This window comes from Arachis hypogaea, chromosome 11 (assembly GCF_003086295.3).
Source record: "Arachis hypogaea cultivar Tifrunner chromosome 11, arahy.Tifrunner.gnm2.J5K5, whole genome shotgun sequence".
Lineage (NCBI taxonomy): Eukaryota > Viridiplantae > Streptophyta > Magnoliopsida > Fabales > Fabaceae > Arachis > Arachis hypogaea.
The window spans coordinates 147,685,514-147,708,710 of NC_092046.1; the positions used below are offsets into that span (position 1 = coordinate 147,685,514).

General features: G+C 30.6%; 5 protein-coding genes across 8 annotated transcripts; 3 read left to right on the forward strand and 2 right to left on the reverse strand.

Annotated features, from left to right (window-relative positions):
• Window positions 1-4,017, reverse strand: LOC112724126 (xylose isomerase-like). Of its 2 annotated transcripts, XM_025775388.2 has the most exons (21): window positions 3,884-4,017; window positions 3,607-3,683; window positions 3,428-3,502; window positions 3,275-3,349; window positions 3,062-3,191; window positions 2,885-2,976; window positions 2,745-2,801; window positions 2,571-2,644; window positions 2,432-2,486; window positions 2,259-2,360; window positions 2,107-2,158; window positions 1,965-2,010; window positions 1,830-1,885; window positions 1,559-1,610; window positions 1,390-1,469; window positions 1,205-1,275; window positions 1,079-1,119; window positions 735-834; window positions 551-622; window positions 376-453; window positions 1-259 (listed from the first exon to the last, which is right to left on the reverse strand). In XM_025775388.2, the coding sequence occupies exons 2-21, from the start codon at window positions 3,670-3,672 to the stop codon at window positions 224-226; spliced, it is 1,410 nt and encodes a 469-aa protein (XP_025631173.1). In that variant the 5' UTR covers window positions 3,673-3,683; window positions 3,884-4,017; the 3' UTR covers window positions 1-223. The 2 variants fall into 2 exon arrangements, with proteins under 2 accessions (XP_025631173.1, XP_072063860.1); XM_072207759.1 differs by having other exon boundaries at window positions 3,607-3,940.
• Window positions 4,018-7,178: 3,161 nt separating this feature from the next.
• Window positions 7,179-10,714, forward strand: LOC112723522 (CBL-interacting serine/threonine-protein kinase 21). 3 transcript variants are annotated; one of them, XM_025774918.3, is made up of 13 exons: window positions 7,179-7,861; window positions 7,983-8,045; window positions 8,158-8,229; window positions 8,324-8,431; window positions 8,760-8,831; window positions 8,918-8,971; window positions 9,068-9,193; window positions 9,274-9,363; window positions 9,470-9,595; window positions 9,683-9,793; window positions 9,885-10,004; window positions 10,107-10,247; window positions 10,334-10,714. In XM_025774918.3, exons 1-13 carry the CDS (start codon window positions 7,700-7,702, stop codon window positions 10,433-10,435), a joined length of 1,347 nt encoding a protein of 448 aa, XP_025630703.1. In that variant the 5' UTR covers window positions 7,179-7,699; the 3' UTR covers window positions 10,436-10,714. The 3 variants fall into 3 exon arrangements, with proteins under 3 accessions (XP_025630703.1, XP_025630705.1, XP_025630704.1); XM_025774920.3 differs by having other exon boundaries at window positions 10,207-10,247; XM_025774919.3 differs by lacking the exon at window positions 9,274-9,363.
• Window positions 10,715-12,504: 1,790 nt separating this feature from the next.
• Window positions 12,505-13,735, forward strand: LOC112723524 (pathogenesis-related protein PR-1). Its single transcript, XM_025774921.3, has one exon. It carries the CDS (start codon window positions 12,617-12,619, stop codon window positions 13,259-13,261), a length of 645 nt encoding a protein of 214 aa, XP_025630706.1. The 5' UTR covers window positions 12,505-12,616; the 3' UTR covers window positions 13,262-13,735.
• Window positions 13,736-17,617: 3,882 nt separating this feature from the next.
• On the reverse strand, window positions 17,618-18,470 carry LOC112723525 (pathogenesis-related protein PR-1). Its single transcript, XM_025774922.2, has one exon. It carries the CDS (start codon window positions 18,411-18,413, stop codon window positions 17,865-17,867), a length of 549 nt encoding a protein of 182 aa, XP_025630707.1. The 5' UTR covers window positions 18,414-18,470; the 3' UTR covers window positions 17,618-17,864.
• Window positions 18,471-20,527: 2,057 nt separating this feature from the next.
• LOC112722154 (flavonoid 3-O-glucosyltransferase-like) lies at window positions 20,528-23,197 on the forward strand. Its single transcript, XM_025773124.3, has 2 exons — window positions 20,528-20,552; window positions 22,319-23,197. Exons 1-2 carry the CDS (start codon window positions 20,528-20,530, stop codon window positions 23,167-23,169), a joined length of 876 nt encoding a protein of 291 aa, XP_025628909.1. The 3' UTR covers window positions 23,170-23,197.

A 23,197-nucleotide genomic window follows, 5' to 3' on the forward strand; every position in this document is an offset into this window, starting at 1 on the left:
TGAAACTAAGAAATAAATACTTCATTATCCTCTTGTGAACAGACTGAAACATGCTACATTAACTCCAAGTTAACATGAGAAAAATCACATGAAAAGAAAGCAGTTGTAACATATTATGAATTTATTTGCATTTGCGAGCCAATTGTAATTCTAAACTACTAAGCAAAACAGCAGCCACACAATAAAAATGGCAGATGCTATTTCTACATGGCAGATGCTATTTCTACATGGCAGATTGGAAGATAAGCTCCGCTAGCTCCTGCAACATATATAGCGGCACAAAGTAAGTCGATGATTAGAATATAACGTGACAGAATTAAAAAAAGTTACCAAGTATGGAACAATTTATTAAACAAGCATAAATTAGTGAATTACCTGTTTGGCAGAAGCTACTTTAGGCTCATCCATTTCTTTGACTTTCTTCTCAAGTAATTCAAAGTCAGCTTCACCATTCTAAGGCAGCACAATTCCCAATCAAACAATTAACCCCAAAAAAAAAAAAAAGAAGCATTAAAAAGAGAGGAAGATTTTTTTTTAAAGAAAAATGTACCTCTATCTGAGCACCCAGGTTAGTGTCAAAACTCTGGTATCGCTTTCTAACAAGCTCAGCAAGGGAACCATCCTTTGGTCCAGTATAATATAATGGGAATTAAAAAGAAAAAATTAGTATGATTTATGAATGAAGCTTTGACATGGAGTCTCTAGATCTAAATTATAAAAATATTTATCAATACCTCAATTAACTTAGCAGCATTCTTGAGGCCACGAGCCATTGTGTCCATTCCAACAATGTGAGCTATGAACAAGTCTTCAACATCTATGCTTTCTCTCCGCCTAAATTGGAACCATAAGTATCAAAATGCGTGCTAATTAAGTAAAGAGGAGTGTTATGAGTCAATAAATTTTGTGATTTATAGCCATCAATTATTTATCATTAGATGTGAGATTATATCTAATGGTATAAAATTACTCACTTTTCTTTTGTTAGTTAAGTTCTGGTCAAATTTTAATAAAAGTGTTGGGCCTAAACTTTCTCTTAAGGAAAACAATAAGAACATAAAGATAGTGCAGGACTTACAATTTAGCATCGAAGTTGAATCCACCTGGTGCAATTCCTCCCTGGAAAAGACAATATGAACCCTGTTAAGTGACAATGCATGCTTAGTAAATGGTGTCTTTGTATCTTTGTATTTCATGCTCATACGTTTTTGATGACGCTGAGCATAATCATGGTTGCCTCTGGAATATCAATGAGAAATTGATCTGTGTCCCAACCTGCAGAAATGAGAACAACTTCATGTTACTAACTTGTGACTTGTTAACATGAAAGTCTTGTTAAATTTACAGAAATTTGTAGAAGAATTAACAGGATTGCTTAGTTATTCGTACCAACTTGAGGGTCGCCAGTGTTTGCATCAATATTACCCAGCATCCCATTGATCCTTGCAGTTTCAATCTCATGATGACAACTGCATCATGAAGAACAAGTTAAGACCCGTTTCATGCATAACTACAAAATTTTGAGAAAAGAAAAATGGATCAAGGACCATAGATTCACCTGTGGCCAGAAAGTGTGGCATGGTTGCACTCTATGTTGAGTTTGAATTCCTCTGCAGAGAGAAGTTCAGTCAAAGAAATCAGAGAAACAACTGAAAAAGTAAATCTAATATGTTTTGAAGTAAAATTATAAGTTATATTTAAATGTATCTATGCACTATCAGATTAGTATACAATGAATGTTGGTTTAAAATTTTATATAATACCAGAGTCTATCCTATTATGGCTGTTAATGAGTGATATTTGGGTGACTATAGAAAAAAAAATATTACCAGTAAGTCCATATTTTCGTAAGAAATTAGCTGTGGTTGCTGCATCCCAATCATACCTGCAGGTATATATATATAAGTTTGAAACATAATAGGATGCATAAAATTAGTGATAGAATAGGAAACTAAAAAGCTTACTGGTGTTTAGTAGGTTCTTGTGGCTTGGGTTCAATCAATAGTGTCCCTTAAATCACATAATCAAAGAACCATTTGACTAGTTAGTTAGAGTAGTTGTAGTATGGTATACTATTTCATAGTTTGTGACTGTAGAGAATGTTACCATTAAATCCAATCTTTTTTTTGTGTCTAACAGCAGCATGAAGAAATGTACCCTGTATTAAAAGGAAGAAAACAAGCAGTATTTATTACAAGTTATTAGTAGAATTATTAGTAGAACTATTCGGATTGCTTAGTGTAGAATGCTTCACTTACTAAATGATTAAGCTCTCGTTCCATATCTGTGTTCAAAAGAGACTGGTAACCTTCACGACCACCCCAGAAAACATAATTTTCTCCTCCCAAATAATGTGTCACCTGCAAATTATATCAGCTAAATGGATTTTTCTTCTACTACTGCTATATTCAGTTCATACACACAAATGTACCTCCATGGCTTTCTTCACTTGAGCAGCAGCATATGCATACACTTGTAATTCAGAACTATGAAAACAACTCAATTTGTTAGCCATCAACTCAGCATATATAATTGGAATAAACTAAAGACCATATATATAAGATATATACCTAGTAGCACCACCATGCATATAGCGAGAATGCATGAATAATTGAGCCGTTCCCCATAAAACTTTCTTGTTGCTCTACATGATTAAATAAAATAGAAAACAAAAAATTATGAAATGAATCCATACTTAATATATGACATAAGCTAAAAGAAAAGGATGCTTCATGTGAAATTACCTTAGATTGAAGGTCTTTAGCAAGAGCCACCACTTCATCCAAGTTTTCATTAGCTTCCTATAACAAACTCAACAAGTACAATATTAATCAGAAGCAGAGAACTATTAATCAATAACAAATTTAAAAGATTGAGTGATCACCTCTAAAGTTTGTCCATCAGGGGCTATATCCCTGTCATGGAAGCACCAAAAATCAACCCCAAGTTTGTCTATGAACTCAAAGTTTGCTCTCACTGTGTATATTAAGTAAGAGAAATTATTACACATGACACAAACATATAGATACCATAATAAGATGAATGGTATTATCAAACATACTTCTTCTTTTGGCCATTTTTAATGAATTGGTGCCATCTTCCCAAGGCCAATTTTTGGTTGGTGCACCAAATGGATCACCTCCTGTTCCTCGAAATGTATGCCAAAATGCAACACTAAATCTAAACCAGTCCTGCAGTTATAATAGAATACAACATATGATAATAATGAATACTAATTATTTACAACAACTTTATAATATAAATGAAAACCAACCTTCATTTTCTTCCCAAGGACTTCCTCCTCTGCATTATACCATTTAAATGCAAGTGGATTCTTACTAGAACGCCCCTGATGAAAATTTAATATAATCATAAGCAACTAGAACACGTCAAATTATATATACTAAAAAAAAAAAGAAGAGAATACCTCATATTTAATTTTGGGAATGCCAGTGAAAAACTCCCCTTCCCATCCATCTGAATCACAGGTTTTACTAGCTTGCTGCTTGCATTCTCATCAATCACGTATATATCCATGTCAATATTAATATTAATTTCATGATAAATAAATAAGAAAATATATAAATGGAGGAACTACATCCATACCACTGCATAACAAAAGGCTTTCAAACAAACAAGCAGCAACAATATTTTCAAAGCCTTCATCTTCATGGATTTTAAAGCTAAGCAAATAAATGAATTGTTACAGATTAGGGTTACGACGATCAACCAAATAAATGTCATTAAATTTTAGACCGTACCATACATACCTACAATGCTAAATTATCATGAACAACGTAACTAATCATGATTTAACATATATATAATAATAAGAAACAGTGAATGAATGCTATGATCGAAGAGTGTAGAAGATTGACATTACAGGTAAAACTTGCTCAGCGATTCCAAAATAAACAAACAAATTAAAGAAGCCAGAATAGAGTGACACTCATAATAATAATAATAATAATATCAAGTGATTGACATTACACGTGTTGGATCAGATTCTTTGATAGTAATCTCAAGTATATGTGGCCAGGGGTGTAACAATCTCAGGTGGGATTATATCATGGAACAAAGTCTTTTTTGCATTTTAATCGATTTGAATTGCCTGGAATATCGGAAAAGAAAAAATAGCAACAGAAAGCACCAAAATAGTATAACACATATGAGTCCCGCTACGGAGACAATGGTTTATTTGTACAATATGTACTATGAGTTACAGCTCTAATACCATGTCATGATACCACTCGTCTTAAAAGCTTCAACTGATGGAAAAATGTAACACTAATAGTTATATCTCTAATATTCCATTGTACACATTGTACAAATATTACATTGGTTCCTCATAGTCCTGCTAGGGAGCCAATGGAATATTTGTACAATGTGTACAATGGGATATATGAGTTACCAAATAAATATCACCCATAATATCCAGAATAACCATCCGAGTACTAGGGATAATACACCAAGGATCAAACTCTTGACCTTTCAGATCTAGAGCTCTGGTACCATGTCATGATACCACTCATCCCATAAGCTTACGCTGATGGTTATATCTCTAATACTCCCTACACCTCTATTGTTACAAATATTCCATTGCTCCATATACTTTTCCTAAACTAAATATATATTAAAAATTTAAAATATAAAATACACTTGTTTTACAAATAAGAAAGAAAATTTTACAAATTAGTAAACAATTAAATTAATAAATTTTTTATGTAATTATTTCTATAATATAAAATATATAATATCATAAATTTTATTCATATATAAATCTTAATATTTTTTTATTTAACTCTTATGTTATACTTACGTAAGATTATGAAATTTTAGTTAGTTTTATATTTTTAATTTATATAATTCTTAAATTTATATTAATATATATTTATATTTTTTGTATTTATTTATAATTTATATATTATTTTATTATAATTCAATTAAATCGTTGTTAAACTAGGTAAATCTCTAAATCAATAAAATAATAACTAAAACAATTCAATGATCAGTTTATTTTTCAGAATTTTGATTACTGCCAAATCTTCTTTTTCTTCTTTAAAGTGATGAAAGTTTCTAATGTGTAAAAGATTTTTTTTTTTTAATTTTTCTTTTAAATGGAAATTTTTGTAATTTATTACTTACGAAGGATTCTGAATTCAGTCATGGAAATGGATACCTTTAAGGCTTTAATTATCTTCCTGAGTCAACCGGTGCTAATTAAACGAAAAAGAAAGATTAGAAAGAGTGCCCCGACTTAGCAGGATGCCTGAGAAGTCACCACCAAGCGAACCTGTCAACAAAATCCGATCCAATTATTCAAGGGCTTAAATATGTGGCTATTAGAAGAAGTTGAGAAAGTTTATTAAGTTAATTATTAGTGGATGCAAAATTTTAGAACATTACATTTGCAAGACGCTCATGGAAAGCGACTAATAAAAGCAATTATGTTATAACAATATATCTACTTTAATTTGGTTAATGATGTTTTAAAAATAGGAAAACGTTAAGAGCCAATAAGAAATTAACTCAAATGTAAAGAGAAAAGAAAGCAATAGATACGAATTATCAAGTGAAGTAGTGAAGGGCTGAAGGCATATCCAATTGGACGATGTTAGTTAGGACTTACTAGGAGTAGTGCTCATCTATATAGCTAGGGTGATTTAGAAAGTATTGTAAGCTTCGATACGATACAGAATACGACATGACACTACACAACACGAAATACAGATATGTAAATTTTAATTTTTTATAAGATATATATATATATATATATATATAATATAAAATATTTTTTTACGTTAATAAATGATAATATATATTATTTTTAAATTTATTTTAAAAATATAGAATAAAAATAAGGTTAGACACAATTAACACGTGATGGTATTTAAATGTGTTCAAAGTCTAAACGTATTATTAAGACACGGAAAACATGTGTAGGAGGAAATAAATTTTCTCAATTTCTTTTTTACTCAATTATTTGATAAAGTATAATCTCTTATACCTTACACTCTTTAAGTGGGACAAAAAAAAACCTACCAAAAGATATTAAATAGTGAGATATCATATTTTATCAAATAATTAAAAAAATTTGAGAAAATCTACTTCCGTGTGTTTGTTGGAGTGCTGTGTACAAAATGTTAAAGAGGAGTTTTAGAGGTCAGCAATTTTTATATTTTGTAACCATCAATTGGCTATTAATAGTATTTTTAATAGTGTGAGATTATATTTAATGGTAAGAGATCACTCACTTTTCTTTTGATAATTATGTGCTAGCTATAAAACACAAAAATTACTGCCGCTAGACTTTCTCTTGTAAGTTTATCACCCTGCGAACGAAGCAATATCTTAAAAAGTTCATCATGCATGGCACGCACATGCAAATTGTTTTTCTTCTAAGTCATGGTTTCAACGTTGTGTTTCAAGCTACCATCGCTACTTATTAGTATGTAATAATACCTCAAACTCGAGTAGTTGACCTAATAGTACAGTTTTACACTTAACATCAAATATGTCTATAAAAGATACATACTTTAAATTTAACACCAAAATAAATCTATACATTTTTGTATAAGGAAGAAAAAAGTTTTAATATATACCATGGCTTATTGCCTATTACATGCCTGAATCAGAATTAAACACACAACACCAATACCCCATGTCTTTGTTTATTTCATCTTTGGCAATATACGAATCATATAATCATTCCAACAGTGAAAGAAAACGGATACCGATCACATCAAACCCACAATAATTTCATTATTAATAGTGTCTAAGTTTTCCATGTGAAACACATTTGAGATATTGTTGGGGATAAAAGAAATATAATATATGAAAACATAACGTAGACATGCTCAAATTTATAAATATATTTCTTAAAATTTATTTATTAACTAATCAAATGGTAAGTATATATGTACAGAATATTTTTGTGTTTTGAATAAGACTTTTTTTCTAATTAATTTTGCAAATGCTAGCTTCCCTTCAAAAGCTATACACGTTCCTTAGTCTTAACCACTAGCCAACCAGCTACATCAAGCTAACTACCTTTCCTTCTGTGAAAGAGCACCACTCATAAATTTTGACTCTTTCATGACCTCTCAAAAGATGCTATAATTATATTTTAATTTTAAATCTTCATCTTTTTATGGCTAATTTTTTTGGATATGAGAAGTATGTGTGTGTTGTACATTATTGTGGAAGATGTGGGTGCTAGACATGGATGTGAGAACAACTTTTTCTGAAACAGATATGAAGAAATCAGACCATCCAATTTCTTTATAAAAAAAATTAAGTTTACTAATTGGACAGTCTGATTAATGTGAAAGAGGAAATTTAAATTTTGGTGAAGATAATCGGACCCTCCGATTTGTGTACTCAAAAATCGAACGGTCCGATTTTTGCTCCTAACACCACAGTTGCATAAAGCACCTATACACTCTATATTTGCGTCCTACACCATTTCCCCTTCCATATCTAAATTAAAAAGCGTCGTTTTATAGGGTCACATTGAGAAATTTGACAAGACCCACCAAAATGGATGTTAGCATAGGAAAGAAAAAACCATCCAAAATAAATTGGACTCAATCACCTCCCCAATTGAATTCAGAGTCAAAGAGAAAAAAATGTCATAGCATACAACTACTGCAGAGATCATCATAGTGAGGAATTGCATAACTTTGTATGAGGAAGAATAATGGGGTTTGAGAAACATATTGGTAAGTATAGGCTTGGAAGGACAATTGGAGAAGGAACATTCTCTAAGGTTAAGCTTGCTGTTAATGAAGACAATGGAGAGAAAGTTGCAATCAAAGTCATTGATAAGCATATGGTCATGGAAAACAATCTTAAGAACCAGGCAAACATTCACATTCATCATCCTTTATATTCTTTATCTTTTTCAGCAAGTACAACTTATCATTTTTCTCTTCTTTTATACTTTATTAATCAATACATGTGATGTATGTGACATGTTCCAGGTCAAAAGAGAGATTAGTACAATGAAACTTCTGCATCATCCCAATATTGTCAGAATTTTCGAGGTACTAATTAACTTCGTACTTGAATCAGAATCATTACTTTGAAGCTTAATGATGCATAGACTGTGTTCTCAATATTTGTTTGTGTTTTGAAATGAACTTGTTGATAAAACAGGTGATTGGGACAAAAACAAAAATATACATTGTGATGGAATATGTCTCAGGAGGACAAGTACTAGACAAGATGGTGAGAATCAACAACCTCTCCATATTGAACTATAATCTATATTTACTTATTCTTACTTTATAACACTTCAATTCTGATCATTGTTGTTGTGCAGTCCTATGAGAAGAAGCTGAATGAACATGTGGCAAGGAAACTATTCCAGCAGCTTATTGATGCCATGGACTATTGCCATAACAAAGGAGTCTATCACAGAGATCTCAAGGTATCCTTAGCTTTGTCTAATAATGTCTGTACATAAGGCTGTTATTGGTAACAATCTTAGGATAGATAAAATATTTTCATAGAAACTTGGGACAGAAACAAAACAGAAATGTTATATCTCTGTTAGTGTCTTTACTGTCCCAGTTTTTGGACGAAAAGAATTGGATTTTGTTCTAAAACAAACACATTTTTGTTTATTTCTATATTTATTTCATTCTCCAAACAAATTTATATCTCATAGTTTCTTTGTATTTTTATACCGAAATGATTACCAAGTGAACTTAAAGATGTCTGAGATCTAAATATCTTGAATCTCGGTGTGCCGACAGCCAGAAAACCTGTTGCTTGACAGCAAAGGAAACCTCAAAGTGTCTGACTTTGGATTAAGTGCACTCCAAAAGGTAAAAAAAAAAAGGTCTTAAAATCATAACTTCAGTTCAATTATAAGTGATTATGATTGATAGTCAAATTTTGTTTACATTAACAGCCTAATGATGTCTTAAACACACGGTGTGGCTCCCCATGTTATGTGGCACCTGAGGTATAAATGTAAAATATTTAAAGCTACATCTTCAACATAGAATTTAGTACTATTAAATATTTGATTCTATGACCCTTTTTACTTGTGATGTTGTAGTTGATACTGAGCAAGGGATATGATGGAGCTTCTGCTGATGTTTGGTCATGTGGGGTGATTCTTTTTGAATTACTTGCAGGCTTCTTACCATTTGATGATCACAATTTGATGAACTTATATGAGAAGGTATACTCAAAAGTGCAATAAATCTATACCATATCATAATTATGATAAAGAGTACACCTAATATGTGATTTGTAAAAAAGATATGCAGAGCAGCATACAAATGTCCACCATGGTTTACTCAAAGTCAAAAGAAACTAATTGCCAAAATATTTGTACCACGTCCTGGAAAGGTGGAAATTCTTCAAAGACTTTACACTATGTGTTGTTATGCTTATTAATTAAGTGTAATTAATTAATGGATAATAATTCTTCCACTTCCTCTCTTGTTTCATCCAGAGGATAACTATTCCAGATATTATTGAAGATGAGTGGTTTCAAACAGATTATGAACCTGCTTGTGTATCTGAATGTGATAAGAACATTAAGCTGGATGATTGTAATGTTGCATTTGATTCAGTTGAGGTAATAATTCCTTAAAAAACAGCAACTTCAAAAGAAATTAACATAGATAAACTCACTCTTATTAATGATAACAACCTGTGCCTGTAGGAGAAAATCAGAGAATCAAAGATACCAAAGTCCTCAAGTTTTATTAATGCATTTCAACTAATAGCCATGTCACAGGACCTTGATCTTTCTGGCCTTTTTGAAGAAGAACAGGCATGTCTACAAATCTAAAAGAGGATTAACTTACTATCTCTATGTTACATTCAATTATTACAGATGCTAATCTTTTCCAGTTTAATTTTAGGATCACAAGAAGCAGAAGACAAGGTTTGGATCCAAACACACAATCAATGAAACAACGGAAAAAATTGAAGCTGCTGCAACAGATATGAGGTTGTCAGTAGAGAAAATAAACAACTTTAAGGTATAATTTGATTATTAATTAAATGTGTGTATGTAAATATGTACTTTTTTTTTCTAGAGTTTGGTACACCATATGGAATTAATTTCAATCTTAATATATCAGATAAAATTACACCCGAAACAGATGATGAATAGATGTTCTAGATCATACTTTGACCTATCAGCCCAGTTGATTGAAGTTGCTCCAACTCATTGTGTTGTAGAGATATCAAGATCTGCAGGAGATCTAAGAACATATACCAAAGTAAGAAAAATATTACTATAAGATGAATATGAAAGTTGATTTCATCAATTAGGTTACTGATTTTGATTTTGGTTATCACTTATCAGTTCTGTGAAAGTCTATCAAGTCTGCTGGAACAAAAATCTGGTTTGACATCATCACAGGAGCAAGAAGAATCTAAGGATGTTGCTGATTCAACGCATTTATGATAACTTTCAATTATCTATTTCAGCAATGAAGGGTTAGAGGATATAAATCTGCTTTAAGATTGACTTTATTCATTCAATGAAGTTATAGAATAAGTCTGCCAGGCTAAAGGGTTTGGCAATCAAAGATTATATCAAAGTCCAAAAGAATATGTAACTGTGATTATGTGAATGTGGAAATGTCATATTCACATAAATATTAAGCATGTTTTTCAAACAATGTTCTTGCCATTAAACAAAGTTCCAAGTAGCAAAAGACAAGAGCAGAACATTAAGTACCAATCTTCACATCATTATTTATTTACTTCAACATTGGTAGTTGTTACCTCGTTATTACAGTAATGTAAGCATGCATGTGAACAACAGATACCACACTTGGTTGTTGTGACATGTGTAGATTTCATAGTTCTAGAACCTCCCATGGTGGGCACTCATGTCCCAGTATAGACAAGGGAAAACTCACGAGCACAACAGAGATCCATTACTCACGGGTGAACTATCAACCATTAACCAACCATTCAATATTATTCAATCATCCTTATTCCTTCACAAGCAGTGGCGGAACTTGAAACAAAATTTTGGGGGGCCAAATAAAAAATAATTGTCAAAATATTTTTTTATATAGACCTCATTTAAGATAAGCTCGTCTAATCTCATCTCTCTGGTTTGGGTGATACTGCCAAATTTAAATCCCTTTTTCAACATCTCGTTCCAAAAAATTAAAGTTAAAGTCATCAGATATAACTTTTTGAACTTTTGAAGGTTGTATCTCACTTTTTTCGTGATTCATTAAAGTAGAAGAATTATCTACATGTGTTGATATTGTAAAAGTTATATGTTCTCCTTCTTAAATATTAGCCTTCCTCTTCAAAAATGTATCAATTCTTTGATTTTTCATTATTATTTTATATAAAAATTTGAATATATATCCTGTAAAATATATAAAGAAGAAGTTAAAAGGACAAATATTAAAATTTATAATATTTATTGAATTTTTTTTATCAATTTATACAAATACAATAATATTAATACTTATTGAATATTCTATTATTTTTTATTATATAAAAAATTAAATTAAATAAATAGTAAAATATAAAATAATATTAAATTAAATAAATAAAAGATATCTAATTTTTTATATTTGAACCTAAAGATAGAGAGAGTGTTGTTTATTGAACTTATTAGATACTTTAAGTCATAGTAAAGTATTTAAGTCAATTGAACTATTTTTTATCTTTTGAAAAAGTACTACTAAATTTTTTATAAAAAGTTTGGAGGGGCCATGGCCACCCCTTGTCTGAACTAAGCTCCACCACTGTTCACAAGGGATTAGGGGTGTTATCGGTTCGGTTTGGTTCGGTTTTGGACTAAAAACCAACCGAATCGATATGTTCGATTTCTACATACACACAATCGTTCGATCGGTTTGCTGCTTTTACAACAATTGAACCAAATCGAACCGAACCAACAGTGGTTTGGTTCGGTCGGTTTTTTCGGTTTTTAATTTCTAATGAGAAGAATATGAATCACAATAATTAGAGGTTTAAAATAGTCAATAAACTGAAATAATAAGAGTAAAACATTAAAATGGTTAGGGGTTGAAAATTTTTGTTGTTAGGTTAAAAGTTAAAATGATTAAAATATTAAAATGTATGTATATCTTCGGTTCGGTTTGGTTCGGTTCGATTTCTATCGAGCCAACCAAAAACCGAACCGAACCGATCGATTTTGTCAAAAAAACCAAAAAATCGATTTTTTCTGTTTTTAAATTGATTGTTGTAATTTTCAATTCGGTTTTACGGTAATTTAAGTCTGGTTCAGTAACTTACACCCCTACAAGGGATGGTAATACTATAGTCTCTGCTAATATGCCAAAATTTTCCTACTCCACAAACCACAATAATGTGCCACATCTAAAGCTGAAAATGCCTTTTTATTTTAATATTAGAATACTAATCACTCACTAATCACATGACTTCATTATTGCTGATTCCCTTACACAACAACCCAGCTTAGATTCCAACCACACATTCATTTTCATTATTTCTAATGTCTAAGTATTTTTATACTAATTAAGACACTCTCAACACTTAATTGATTAGCCATTAACTCCATATATAAAGCAAGGTACATAGCTCAAATTTTGGTGCCAAACATACTAAAATTAACACAAAGTAATCCAATATGAAAATGAAACCCCATTTGCTTCTCCTAACACTCTTGTTCCTCCTTGCCACCTTCACTACAAAAACTCTCTCATCACCCACTATCCAACAAAAACAACAACCATCTCCTTCTTCTTCATTAGTTTCTCGACTCAATCATCAACTAAGCCAGAAGAAAACAAGACCAAGCAACGAAACCATATACAGGGTATCAAAGCAACTATGCTGGGGGTGCATAGCAGAGTCACTAGAGTTCTTGTTCAGGCACAACCTGGTCCGAGCAACGAAATGGGAACTGCCACTGATGTGGGACTTCCAGCTTGAGCAATATGCAAGGTGGTGGGGCAGCCAGAGGAAACAAGATTGCAAGCTTGAACACTCATTCCCGGAGAACGATTTCAAGCTTGGAGAGAACATATTCTGGGGAAGTGGCTCTGATTGGACCCCAACCGATGCAGTCAAAGCTTGGGCTGATGAAGAGAAGTACTACACTTATGCAACCAATTCTTGTGAAGAAGGACAGATGTGTGGCCATTACACTCAGATTGTGTGGAAGACCACCAGAAAAATTGGTTGTGCTAGAGTTGTGTGCGATTCTGGTGATGTTTTCATGACTTGTAACTATGATCCTGTGGGAAATTATGTTGGAGAACGTCCTTATTAAATTATATCAAATATATGGTATACTATAGTATATATTTGTGCGGAAATGTTTGATAACAAAAAAAAAATTAGCCAAAAACAGTCATAACTTGTCTTATTTAGCATTTATTAATTGTTGCGACAATTAATAAATTCTAAATAAGACAAGTTTTGACTGTTTTTTTTTTTTTTCTCGCTAGCATTACCCATATGTGTGTGTGTACTATGCAGTGGTTATTATGCATGTTAGCGTGAATAGATAATATATGAAATTAATGAACTGTATAAACCATAAAGTAGGTGGTGGAATTGGTTTTTCCTTAATCATTTATTTATTAGTGTTTGAGATGGGAGAATTATGTTAAGTGGTAAGTGAAGGGGTATCGTTAGTTGTTGGGGATCAGTTGCATGTCGTTACGAGTTGTTTAAGTCAAGCTTGAAATAAAGTAATTAATAAACTATTAAATTGCCAGCTTAGTTGGCTTGCATTGCCCTACTTTTCAGTTTTAACTGCTTTTTTTTATGTTAGGTTAACCTGCTCAAAACTCATTCATTATTGATCATAATCCTAAGATCAGTCCATTAAGAACTTTTTTCTTTTTTAATTCCACCGCTTTATTCCTCAAAGTACTTAAAACTTTATCTTCCGGAGATACTCATTAATCTTTAATCGAGTAAAGACTATAAAATGACAAATAAATTTTTAAAAATGTGTATTTTGAACAAATTAATTTTTAAAAAATATTAATAAAATTTTTTAAAATAATAAATACAGATATATTATCTTTAAATTAATTTTTATAATTAAGATAAAAAATCTTAATTTAAACTATTTTATCTATATTTATTATTTATAAAATTTTATTAATTTTTTTTTAAAATTTATCAAAAATATAAATTCTCAATAATTTATTTAACCTTCTTCTCTCTTTAATTATTTATAAGGAAGCCACTTAGATAAAGACGCTTAAAACGTCTTTTTTTAAAGATGTTTTTAAATAATTAAAATTCAATACATATAATTAATTAAACTATATTATTTTTATCAAAATTAAATCAGATAAATTGATTTGGCTAAAAAATTGATAAATTATACCTTGAACCGGTCTAAATTAATATTTTTTTATAAAAAATAATTATAATATTTTATTATAAAAAATAAATAAAATATTCTTTTATATATATATTTTAAGAACCATAAATTCTAATCATTTTCTTTTCTTTGTGTCGTTATAGGATTAGAATTTAAGATTTTTAAAATTAAAAAAATATATAATAAATTTATATGATAAGGTGGTTGTAATCATTTTCTATAAAAAATATTAATTTAAATCAATTTAAAATTTAGTTTATCGATTTTTTGACCAAATCAATTTGTCTGATCTAATTTTGATAAAAATAATATAGTGTAATTAATTATGTATATTAAATTTTAATTAATAACAACATCTTTAAAAAAAAATTTAAATATCTTTATCGGAATATTTTCCTATTTATAATGGTAGTAGTTTCAATATTAGTGGTTCATAGGTTTTTCAAATGTTAAATCCAATCGATAACTAATTAGTCCGAGAGAGAGGCCAATGCCCAATGTGAACTTACTTTTGGGTGTAAGCAAGGGTCAAAAGTTGTTACTGACATTATATCTACTCTACTAGTAGACTTACTACACTGGCAAAATAACACTTTTTTTTTTTATTTTTGGTCTTGAGTCAAAATAACTATTTTAGTATTTTACAACTGTAGTTTCTATGCGTTGCCCATTCAAGATCATCTTAATTCAGTTGCAGTAGTTGAGTATGTCCATACTCTGATCTGAAGGCTCTGCAAACATCTGCCTACTCTGATTCAATCTAGTTAGAAATTAAATTTGAAAACAAAATACAACCAACCACCTCGTGGATTAATCAATTATAATTGTTTAAAATTCACTAATGTCTCCTAGTAATAAATGCGTTATATTCATCTTTCTTGTTTCAGTTTAGCTGATATATATTTTAATGGCACATATTAAATTACTAGTAATTTTTTTTAATGAATACATATTAAAAATATTTAAAAAATTTAAATTTTATATATTATTATAAAAGAATTTTTAACGAAAATTTTAATATATATCTTTAAAATACATGTTAACTAAATTATTTAATAAATATATATTAAAAATTAAATATTGAACATTTTTTATAAAAATATTTTTATTTTGATTATTTTAAAATATATATAATTATAATTATAACTAAGTTATATTATATGCTTATAGCTGTTTTTTTTTTTTTAAGCATAACTTTATGTTTATGAGGTTAAAAGTGAAGTAAATCTCTATAGTAGTATCTTAGATTTGCGTGAATATTTAATGTGGTTTCTTGGCATATTTTTAGTGATGAGTCATCACCAGAGCACTGACATGGCGTCGTTTTGCCACGCTGGATGGCTCCAATGGCTAGCTGAGCTGGCTCATTTCCAATTTATATCCACATTGATCTCTCCCACTATACTTAACCCTAAATCCCCAAATTTTCATAAAGTTTATCTCTTCTTCTTGTTCATCGCTCTCTTCTCATTCTTCCGTTTGGGACTCTTGCTTATGTCGATGATAGGTGGTGGTAGCACTGCAGGTGGAAGCTCTTTCGTTCTCCATCTAGCTAGAATCGGACGAGAACACAAAGTAAGAGCAGAAGATCGGGGGTGCCAAAATGGTGCAGCTGTGGCTACCGGCCGGTTCTCAAATGGTCTGGGACAGATTTAAATCCAAACAAATCATTTTATGGTTGTCCCAATTATAATGTGAGTTAGAAAAATTACAGTTGTAAGTAGTAGACTATCTGAGAACCGGCTAGCAGCCACAACCGCACCATTCTGGCATCCCCAATTTTCTGCTCTTGCTTGGCTTTCTCGTCCGGTTTCAACTAGATGGGGAACGAACAGAGCATCCACCTGCAATGCTACCACCACCCATCATCGACATGAGCAAGAGTCCCAAACAGAAGAATGAAAAGAGAACGATGAACAAGAAGAAGAGATAAACTTTATGAAAATTTGGAGATTTAGGATTAAATATAGTGGGAGGGACCAATGTGGATATAAATTGGAAATGAGCCAGCTCAGCTAGCCGTTGGAACTATCCAGCGTGACAAAACAACGCTATGTCAGCGTTTCGGTGATGACTCATCACTAAAAATATGTTCAGGGATCACTATGAGTGCTCGAAACTCTATCTGGAAGACTACAAAAAAAAAATCAAAATCTAAAAGATAACATTGAGTATTCACACTAATCTCAGAAACTACTAAGATTTATTCGTCAAAAGTGTCTTATCAATCATGACCAATCATTGAAGTTTGGGCCAAGACTGAAGTTAGCAGTGCGAAAAGGATCATGACCAAACAGAACAGAACCACACTAACTCAGCCCATAATGCATTAGAGCCTTTTGTTAGTACAAAATCTACCCCCACTAAGAAAGGAGATAGTATATAGTGATAAAAAAAGGGGGGAAAAATAGGCTAACTTTGTTTTTATACCAAGAGAATTGGTGTGTAATATATAATTATTGGAAAGATTTATTTTTTTTTAGTATGGAGTTAATTTTTTTCAAATTATTATAGAATAAATTAGACGATTAAATTTGTTAAGATGAGAAAAAAAATGAAATTTGAATGTCCCATTTGAGTAAAGTACACAAATTTAAGAATTAGATTTATATATTAAAAATTTTAAAAAATTAAAGTATACAAATATAAAAATTAAATTTGTACATTAATAAGTTTAAAAGATTCAGATACATAAATTTGACTCTTAAATTTATATTTTAAATAACAAATCCGATGATCCTGTGTGTATTTTCCACATCAAACTTAGATACATTATCCTTTAACATAATTGCAAAACACCTTTTTCTATTTATATCACAAATAAAAAGTGAAAAAATTAAGGAGATTCAGAAAAAGAAAAAGGAAAAATAAAGCGGAGGAAAATTGATCTTTTTCAATTTTTTTAATACTTGACAGAATTTAGTGTGATTTCTCATCTTTAATTTTATAAGTAGGACTAAAAATAAATAAGAGAGAATAATAAATAATTAGTGCACACTATCCAATTTTTTTTTACTAAGATCCACTTCCTAAAACAGAGGGATATAAATCTGGCATGAAAGTCAGTCAACCCAAGCAAACGTGCTTTAATTATGAATGGTCTACTATTATGTAATTCCAATATTCCATGTCATTTCGTTACAGTCTGTACCCTTTCATCATATTCCAATTTTTGTCTACCCACATTATTGCACCTATCCAAACTAAAAAGTGCCCATTGTATTCTTATTAATTCCAGTTAGATTTCTTCCCCATGTCTTAAGAATTGAACTTCCAAAAAGCAAGTAATAATAATCAATAAATTATAATAAATATACAACATTACATGTTAAATTATATAGTATATAGTATAATATTAAGCAAGGAGAAGAAAGACAAAGATACAGATGAGCCATAAATGATTTAAGGCAAGAGACATAGGCCTCATATGAAAACCCACATGGCACACAGAGCCAGCTATAACAATAATAATGGGACTATGACATTATTGACTTGTCTCCACCCCGCCACACTTGACACGTAGCTTTCACTTTCAATAAGGTCTTTCTCCGATGTAGTTTCCGGGAGGATCATAGTTACATGTCATGAACTGACCCTTACCACCATTGCATGTAACCACAGCGCACCCAACTTTCCTAGTTGAGCTCCAAACAACTTGAGTGTAATGTCCACACATTTCACCATTGGCGCAAGAGTTGCGCCAATAGTTGTAGTATTGCCGCTCCGACACCCAAGCGTCGACCGCTTGGGCCGGGCTCCACCCAGTTCCACTCCCCCAAAATATGTTTTCGCCGTACGGTCCGTTCGAATGCTGCAGCGCACAGTCGTTGCGCCTCTGGTTCGCATACCACTGCGCGTAGCGCGTGAGTTTTGCGCTCCACGTCAGCGGACGCAACCGCAGCACGGACCGTGCGGCATTCTGGGGGACTAGAAACTGGCTTGCTAGGCTCCTTTGTCGATTTTGAGTTAGTTGTTGTTGGGCTGGGAGAGTGGCGTCTTGTGCGGCTGATGAGGCCAACAATAGAAGGAGGGTGATGGTGACGGTGGCGAAGCACCACAGAGAATGTGTGGGGTGGCTCATTGTAGCGGTAGAGGTTTGTGAAGAGGGACAATGTGATTCAGTAGGAGAGATAGAAGGGATGTGTATATATATATAAGAAAGTTTTTACTCATGTTTTGTTTTTTTAACATTATTCCACCAATATCTTAAATTAAATAGGAATGAAAAATTAATAAACTTTAGTGGTTCACAAGACTTGGTTGAATAATGTAGATGAAAAATAAAATGAAAACAAAATGTATAATAATGAGAGTTTTATTGGTTAGCTTGATGATATCATGATACTAATATAGTGTGGGATGTGGGTATTAATAATGGGAGCTACTCAAATGTAGATGACAAAAACATTTTTTTATGAAAATATTTTGTATAAAAATATAATTTATTTATTTGACCACATACATTTTAAATAAAAATAATATTTTTATAATATATCAAAATCTAATTCTATAATTCATTATTTAAAAATTAAAAAAAAAATTTACATAAAGATAATTATAAAATTTTCACTGAAATATCTATCATTAATAATTAAACAATTTTATACGGTCATTTGATCAGTAAATATTAGTATTTTAAATAATTTATATATATATATATATAATATATAATTTAAATTTATATTTATTAAAATTTATACATATAAATTAATATAATTTATATTTATATTTATCAAAATTTATATACATAAATTAAAAATTTATTTAATTAGTTAATTGATGACAAAAATTACTAAAATTTTTTGACTTCAAAATTTTCTATTAATAATAATGTAAGGGTTTTAAGAGATTTTTAATTATGTGATGACAAGATTGACAAAATTAAAGGCAGATATTTTACGTGTTTGAAGGGGAAACCCCCTAATTTTCAGGTACAACTTAAAGATAACTTTTCATTTATTATAATTTGAATTTACAGTGTGTTATAAGCTATAACATATAGTACACATAATTATTCAAGGGAAAAAAAAAAAAACAAAATAAGAAAGTAATAAACAACGATGATGATAAAAGAATGTGCATTCCCGTAACTCAAGAGAGTTGAGGACTTGAGAAGAGGATGAGGCTACATTGTCAACTTTTCATGGGTGGCATCCATGTTCGATGATGATTGCCATGTTTGCCTTTACCATTCAAAGAAAATATTGATTACTGCGATTGACCATTTTGCTCTTTTATTTTTTCTCTAAATTTTCATTGGCCGGAAATTATTCCACGTTTGTAGCTTGTAGGCCAAGGAGGAGAAAAGATTCCCCTCTTTTAAGCACATGAACTTGTTGATAGCATTTTAGAAGCCATGTGCAAAACTTTACCGTTTTCATATGATTGGATAATTTGTAAGAAATTGAACAATTTAATGGAATTAAACTAAAATGAACAGGCTAACCTCATACCATATGTTAGAAACAAGAGATTAAGTGAATAATTTGAAAAGTGTATTATTGAGTGTGTTTAAGTTGTCTATTCAAATTATGTAAAATGATATAATATAAAAGAGTATTTATAGGTACTAAGAGAATCGTAATAATAAAGACGTAATATTCTATAATAAATATTTAGATATACTAAATAATTCTAATTGATCCTAATTATATTTTAACACGATATATTACAACAAATGACTTATCTTAAAGGGTTTATATTATTGGATAATTTAATTTGTGAGAAATTGAACAATTTAATGAAATTAAGCTAAAATGTTTTGGATAACCTCATATTATTACAACAAATGATGACTTATCATAAAGGATTTATTAAAATTTACTCAAAAATTTTTTTATTACAATTAAATTTTTTATATTTTAAAATGATAAATTCTTTAGGTTCACGAGTATTGATTTTGATTGAGAGACCAAAACTAAATAATTAAAATAAAATGCTATTTATACATCAAAATTAGTCACTAAAATCAGTCTCCAATATATTTATGTATAAATACATGTATAGTTTAATTTATTTTTAATGTGTGTTTGTATTTTATACTGGTGGCTGACTTTGGTGGTTGATTTTAGTGTACACGTAGCATAACTCATAATTAAATATTCCAATGTATAAATGATAAAAAAAAAAAAAGAAATCTAAATGTTAAAATTTAAAAGACGTGGTTTAACATTATTGTGGACATATAAATGTATAATGGTTCACGTGGTCCTTTTTGCACGTATATATATTACAATAATTTGAGTCTGCTTTATGACTTAGCTTATTGTGAGTATTTTTCATGAATACGCTATCTATAAATATATTTATAATCACTAATCACTAATTAAGAATGAACAAACATGAAAGTACGTATATATCTTGAATTGAAACTAACTAACTAACTGTTCAACTTAATTAATTTTATTAATCTGAAGTAGTTAGGATTGTGTTTTATACAGGTTATGTTCATTTAGATAAAACACCTTAATCTCCGGAATCTTAGCTTCTTCCGAGCCACAATTGCCGCCTGAGTTACCGGAAAAATTAAAGAAAGACCTTGCGACCTAATCATTGTTACTTGCAAATTAATCAATCATTGATCTTTGTGCAAAAGAAAAGAAATTAAACCCGGAGATGGAGATAGGAAGAAAAAAAAAGGAGTATTTAACGTACCAAAATTTCTTGTTTTTATTTTTTGAGTTTGTGGGCCTATATCTAATCAATTCCGTTACGTTACCAACAATATTTTTGTCAACTTCTGTCAACTTTTATTTATAATTGTGTTTAATGGAAGTGTCTTTATAAATGTGTCTAATAAAAATATCTTTTTTATGGCTGTGTTCAAAAGAATTGTCTTTATAGATATATTTTTTGGATGTGTCTCTTTATATATGTATTTAAAATATAATAATTAATTATTATTGAAAATAAATTGGCAGATAATATATTGGTACCCTATATTTTTTCATATGTCTATTAATTTCACTAAATTTACGGATCAAACACACCAAGATGAAAACCTCTCTGGTGATTGAGCATGCTATGCTCAAATTTAGAACCCTACTATAACAAGCGATCGTTGACCACCAGAAGCTCAAGAAGCAAACCAACAAAAACGGAAAAAATTAAACAAAAAAAAAAAGTTCCTTATCACATTCTCAATGGTAAGCTTGTGCAACAACTAATTAATGATGGTTATGAGACATTAGTATCTTTGAGATTAATTAATCGAATTTGGTGACATAGAATGTGTATGTGTATGTGTATGTGTAGTTATTACATAGGTTGCAATAAATTTACAAACCATGCTCTTTGCATGTTTCTCATCAACTAAGAGTCACGTTTGTTAACACTTTCAAAGTCAGAAAATCGTGCAACTTTTTCTAATTGTTTTGCATCTTTTTTCTAATTTCACATGAAGTTACATGAATTTCTACCATTTGATATTAGTCATAAAATCAGTCGATCATGTAAGGTAGAAACTTAAATGCAGTCGACTTCACGTAAAGTTGATAACGGAGAGTTGTTAGATGATTTGACTGATTTGACTAAATTTTCATCTAACAACTCTCGACTATCAACTTCACGTGAAGTCGACTGCATCTGAATTTTCACCTTCATATAATTATCATGTTAGATTAATTACGTACATTTTTTAAATAAATATCTATTTTCGAATTCTGGTTATAACACTTGCACCCAATTATCCTTTTATAAAGAAATAAAACAAAAAGAATTGTCAAATATTTGATGAGTTTGTTAATAACAAATAAAAAGAAAAATATAGATAAATAATTTTTAACCAGCCAACTTTAAATTATTACAATTAATAATTATTAATTTTATATTTTTAAAACATAAAATTTAAATAATTACTAATTAATAATAATTAATTAATATAGAGTTACAATTCAAAAATACTTGTGAATTTGTTGTTGAGTAAATCCAGTTGATTATTTAGCGGGATTGTATATCAAATCATAATGTGACACTGCACTTTTGTAGGTAATGAAAACATCGATTTCGTTCCTGGTTTACCTGTGGTGAAGGCTTCTGAATTGCCTGAAGGGATAATGGACGATATAGAACAACCTTTGTCATCCATGTTACACAAAATGGGACAAACTTTGCCTAAAGCAACAGCGGTTGCAATTAACTCATTTGCTGAGTTGGAACCTCCAATAGTGAACCAACTCGAATCAAAGTTCCGAAAGCTATTAAATATTGGTCCATTCACTTTGGCATTGCCACAACCAATTATCCCTGATGATCAAGGTTGCATAGAATGGTTGAACAAACATGACATTGGCTCAGTTGTGTACATTAGCTTTGGAACTGTGATAATTCCTCCACCTCATGAGTTAGTTGCTATAGCAGAGGCCATAGATGAATCTGGATTTCCATTTATTTGGTCATTCAGGGGAAAACATGATGAACAGCTTCCAAAAGGGTTATTGGAAAGGATTAAAGATAAAGGGAAAATTGTTTCATGGTCACCACAGGTGGAAATCCTAAAGCATGAAGCTATTGGTGTGTGTGTGACACATTCTGGCTGGAACTCAATCATGGAATGCATGGTGGGTGGTGTTCCAATGATTTCTAGGCCCTTTTTTGGTGACCAGAAATTGAACACAAGGATGATGGAAGGTAGATGGGGTGTTGGTGTTCCAATTCAGGATGGGGTTTTCACTAAAGAAGCTACCTTAGCAGCATTGAAATCAACCATGTCAAGTGATGAAGGGATGTTAATGCGGCAAAAGATATCAGAGTTCAAGAAATCTGCAAAACGAGCTGTTGAAACTAATGGTAGTTTCATAAGGGATTTCAATACTTTAGTAGAAATTGTTACAAGTTGATGTTATCACCTTGGCATTGTAAATCTAT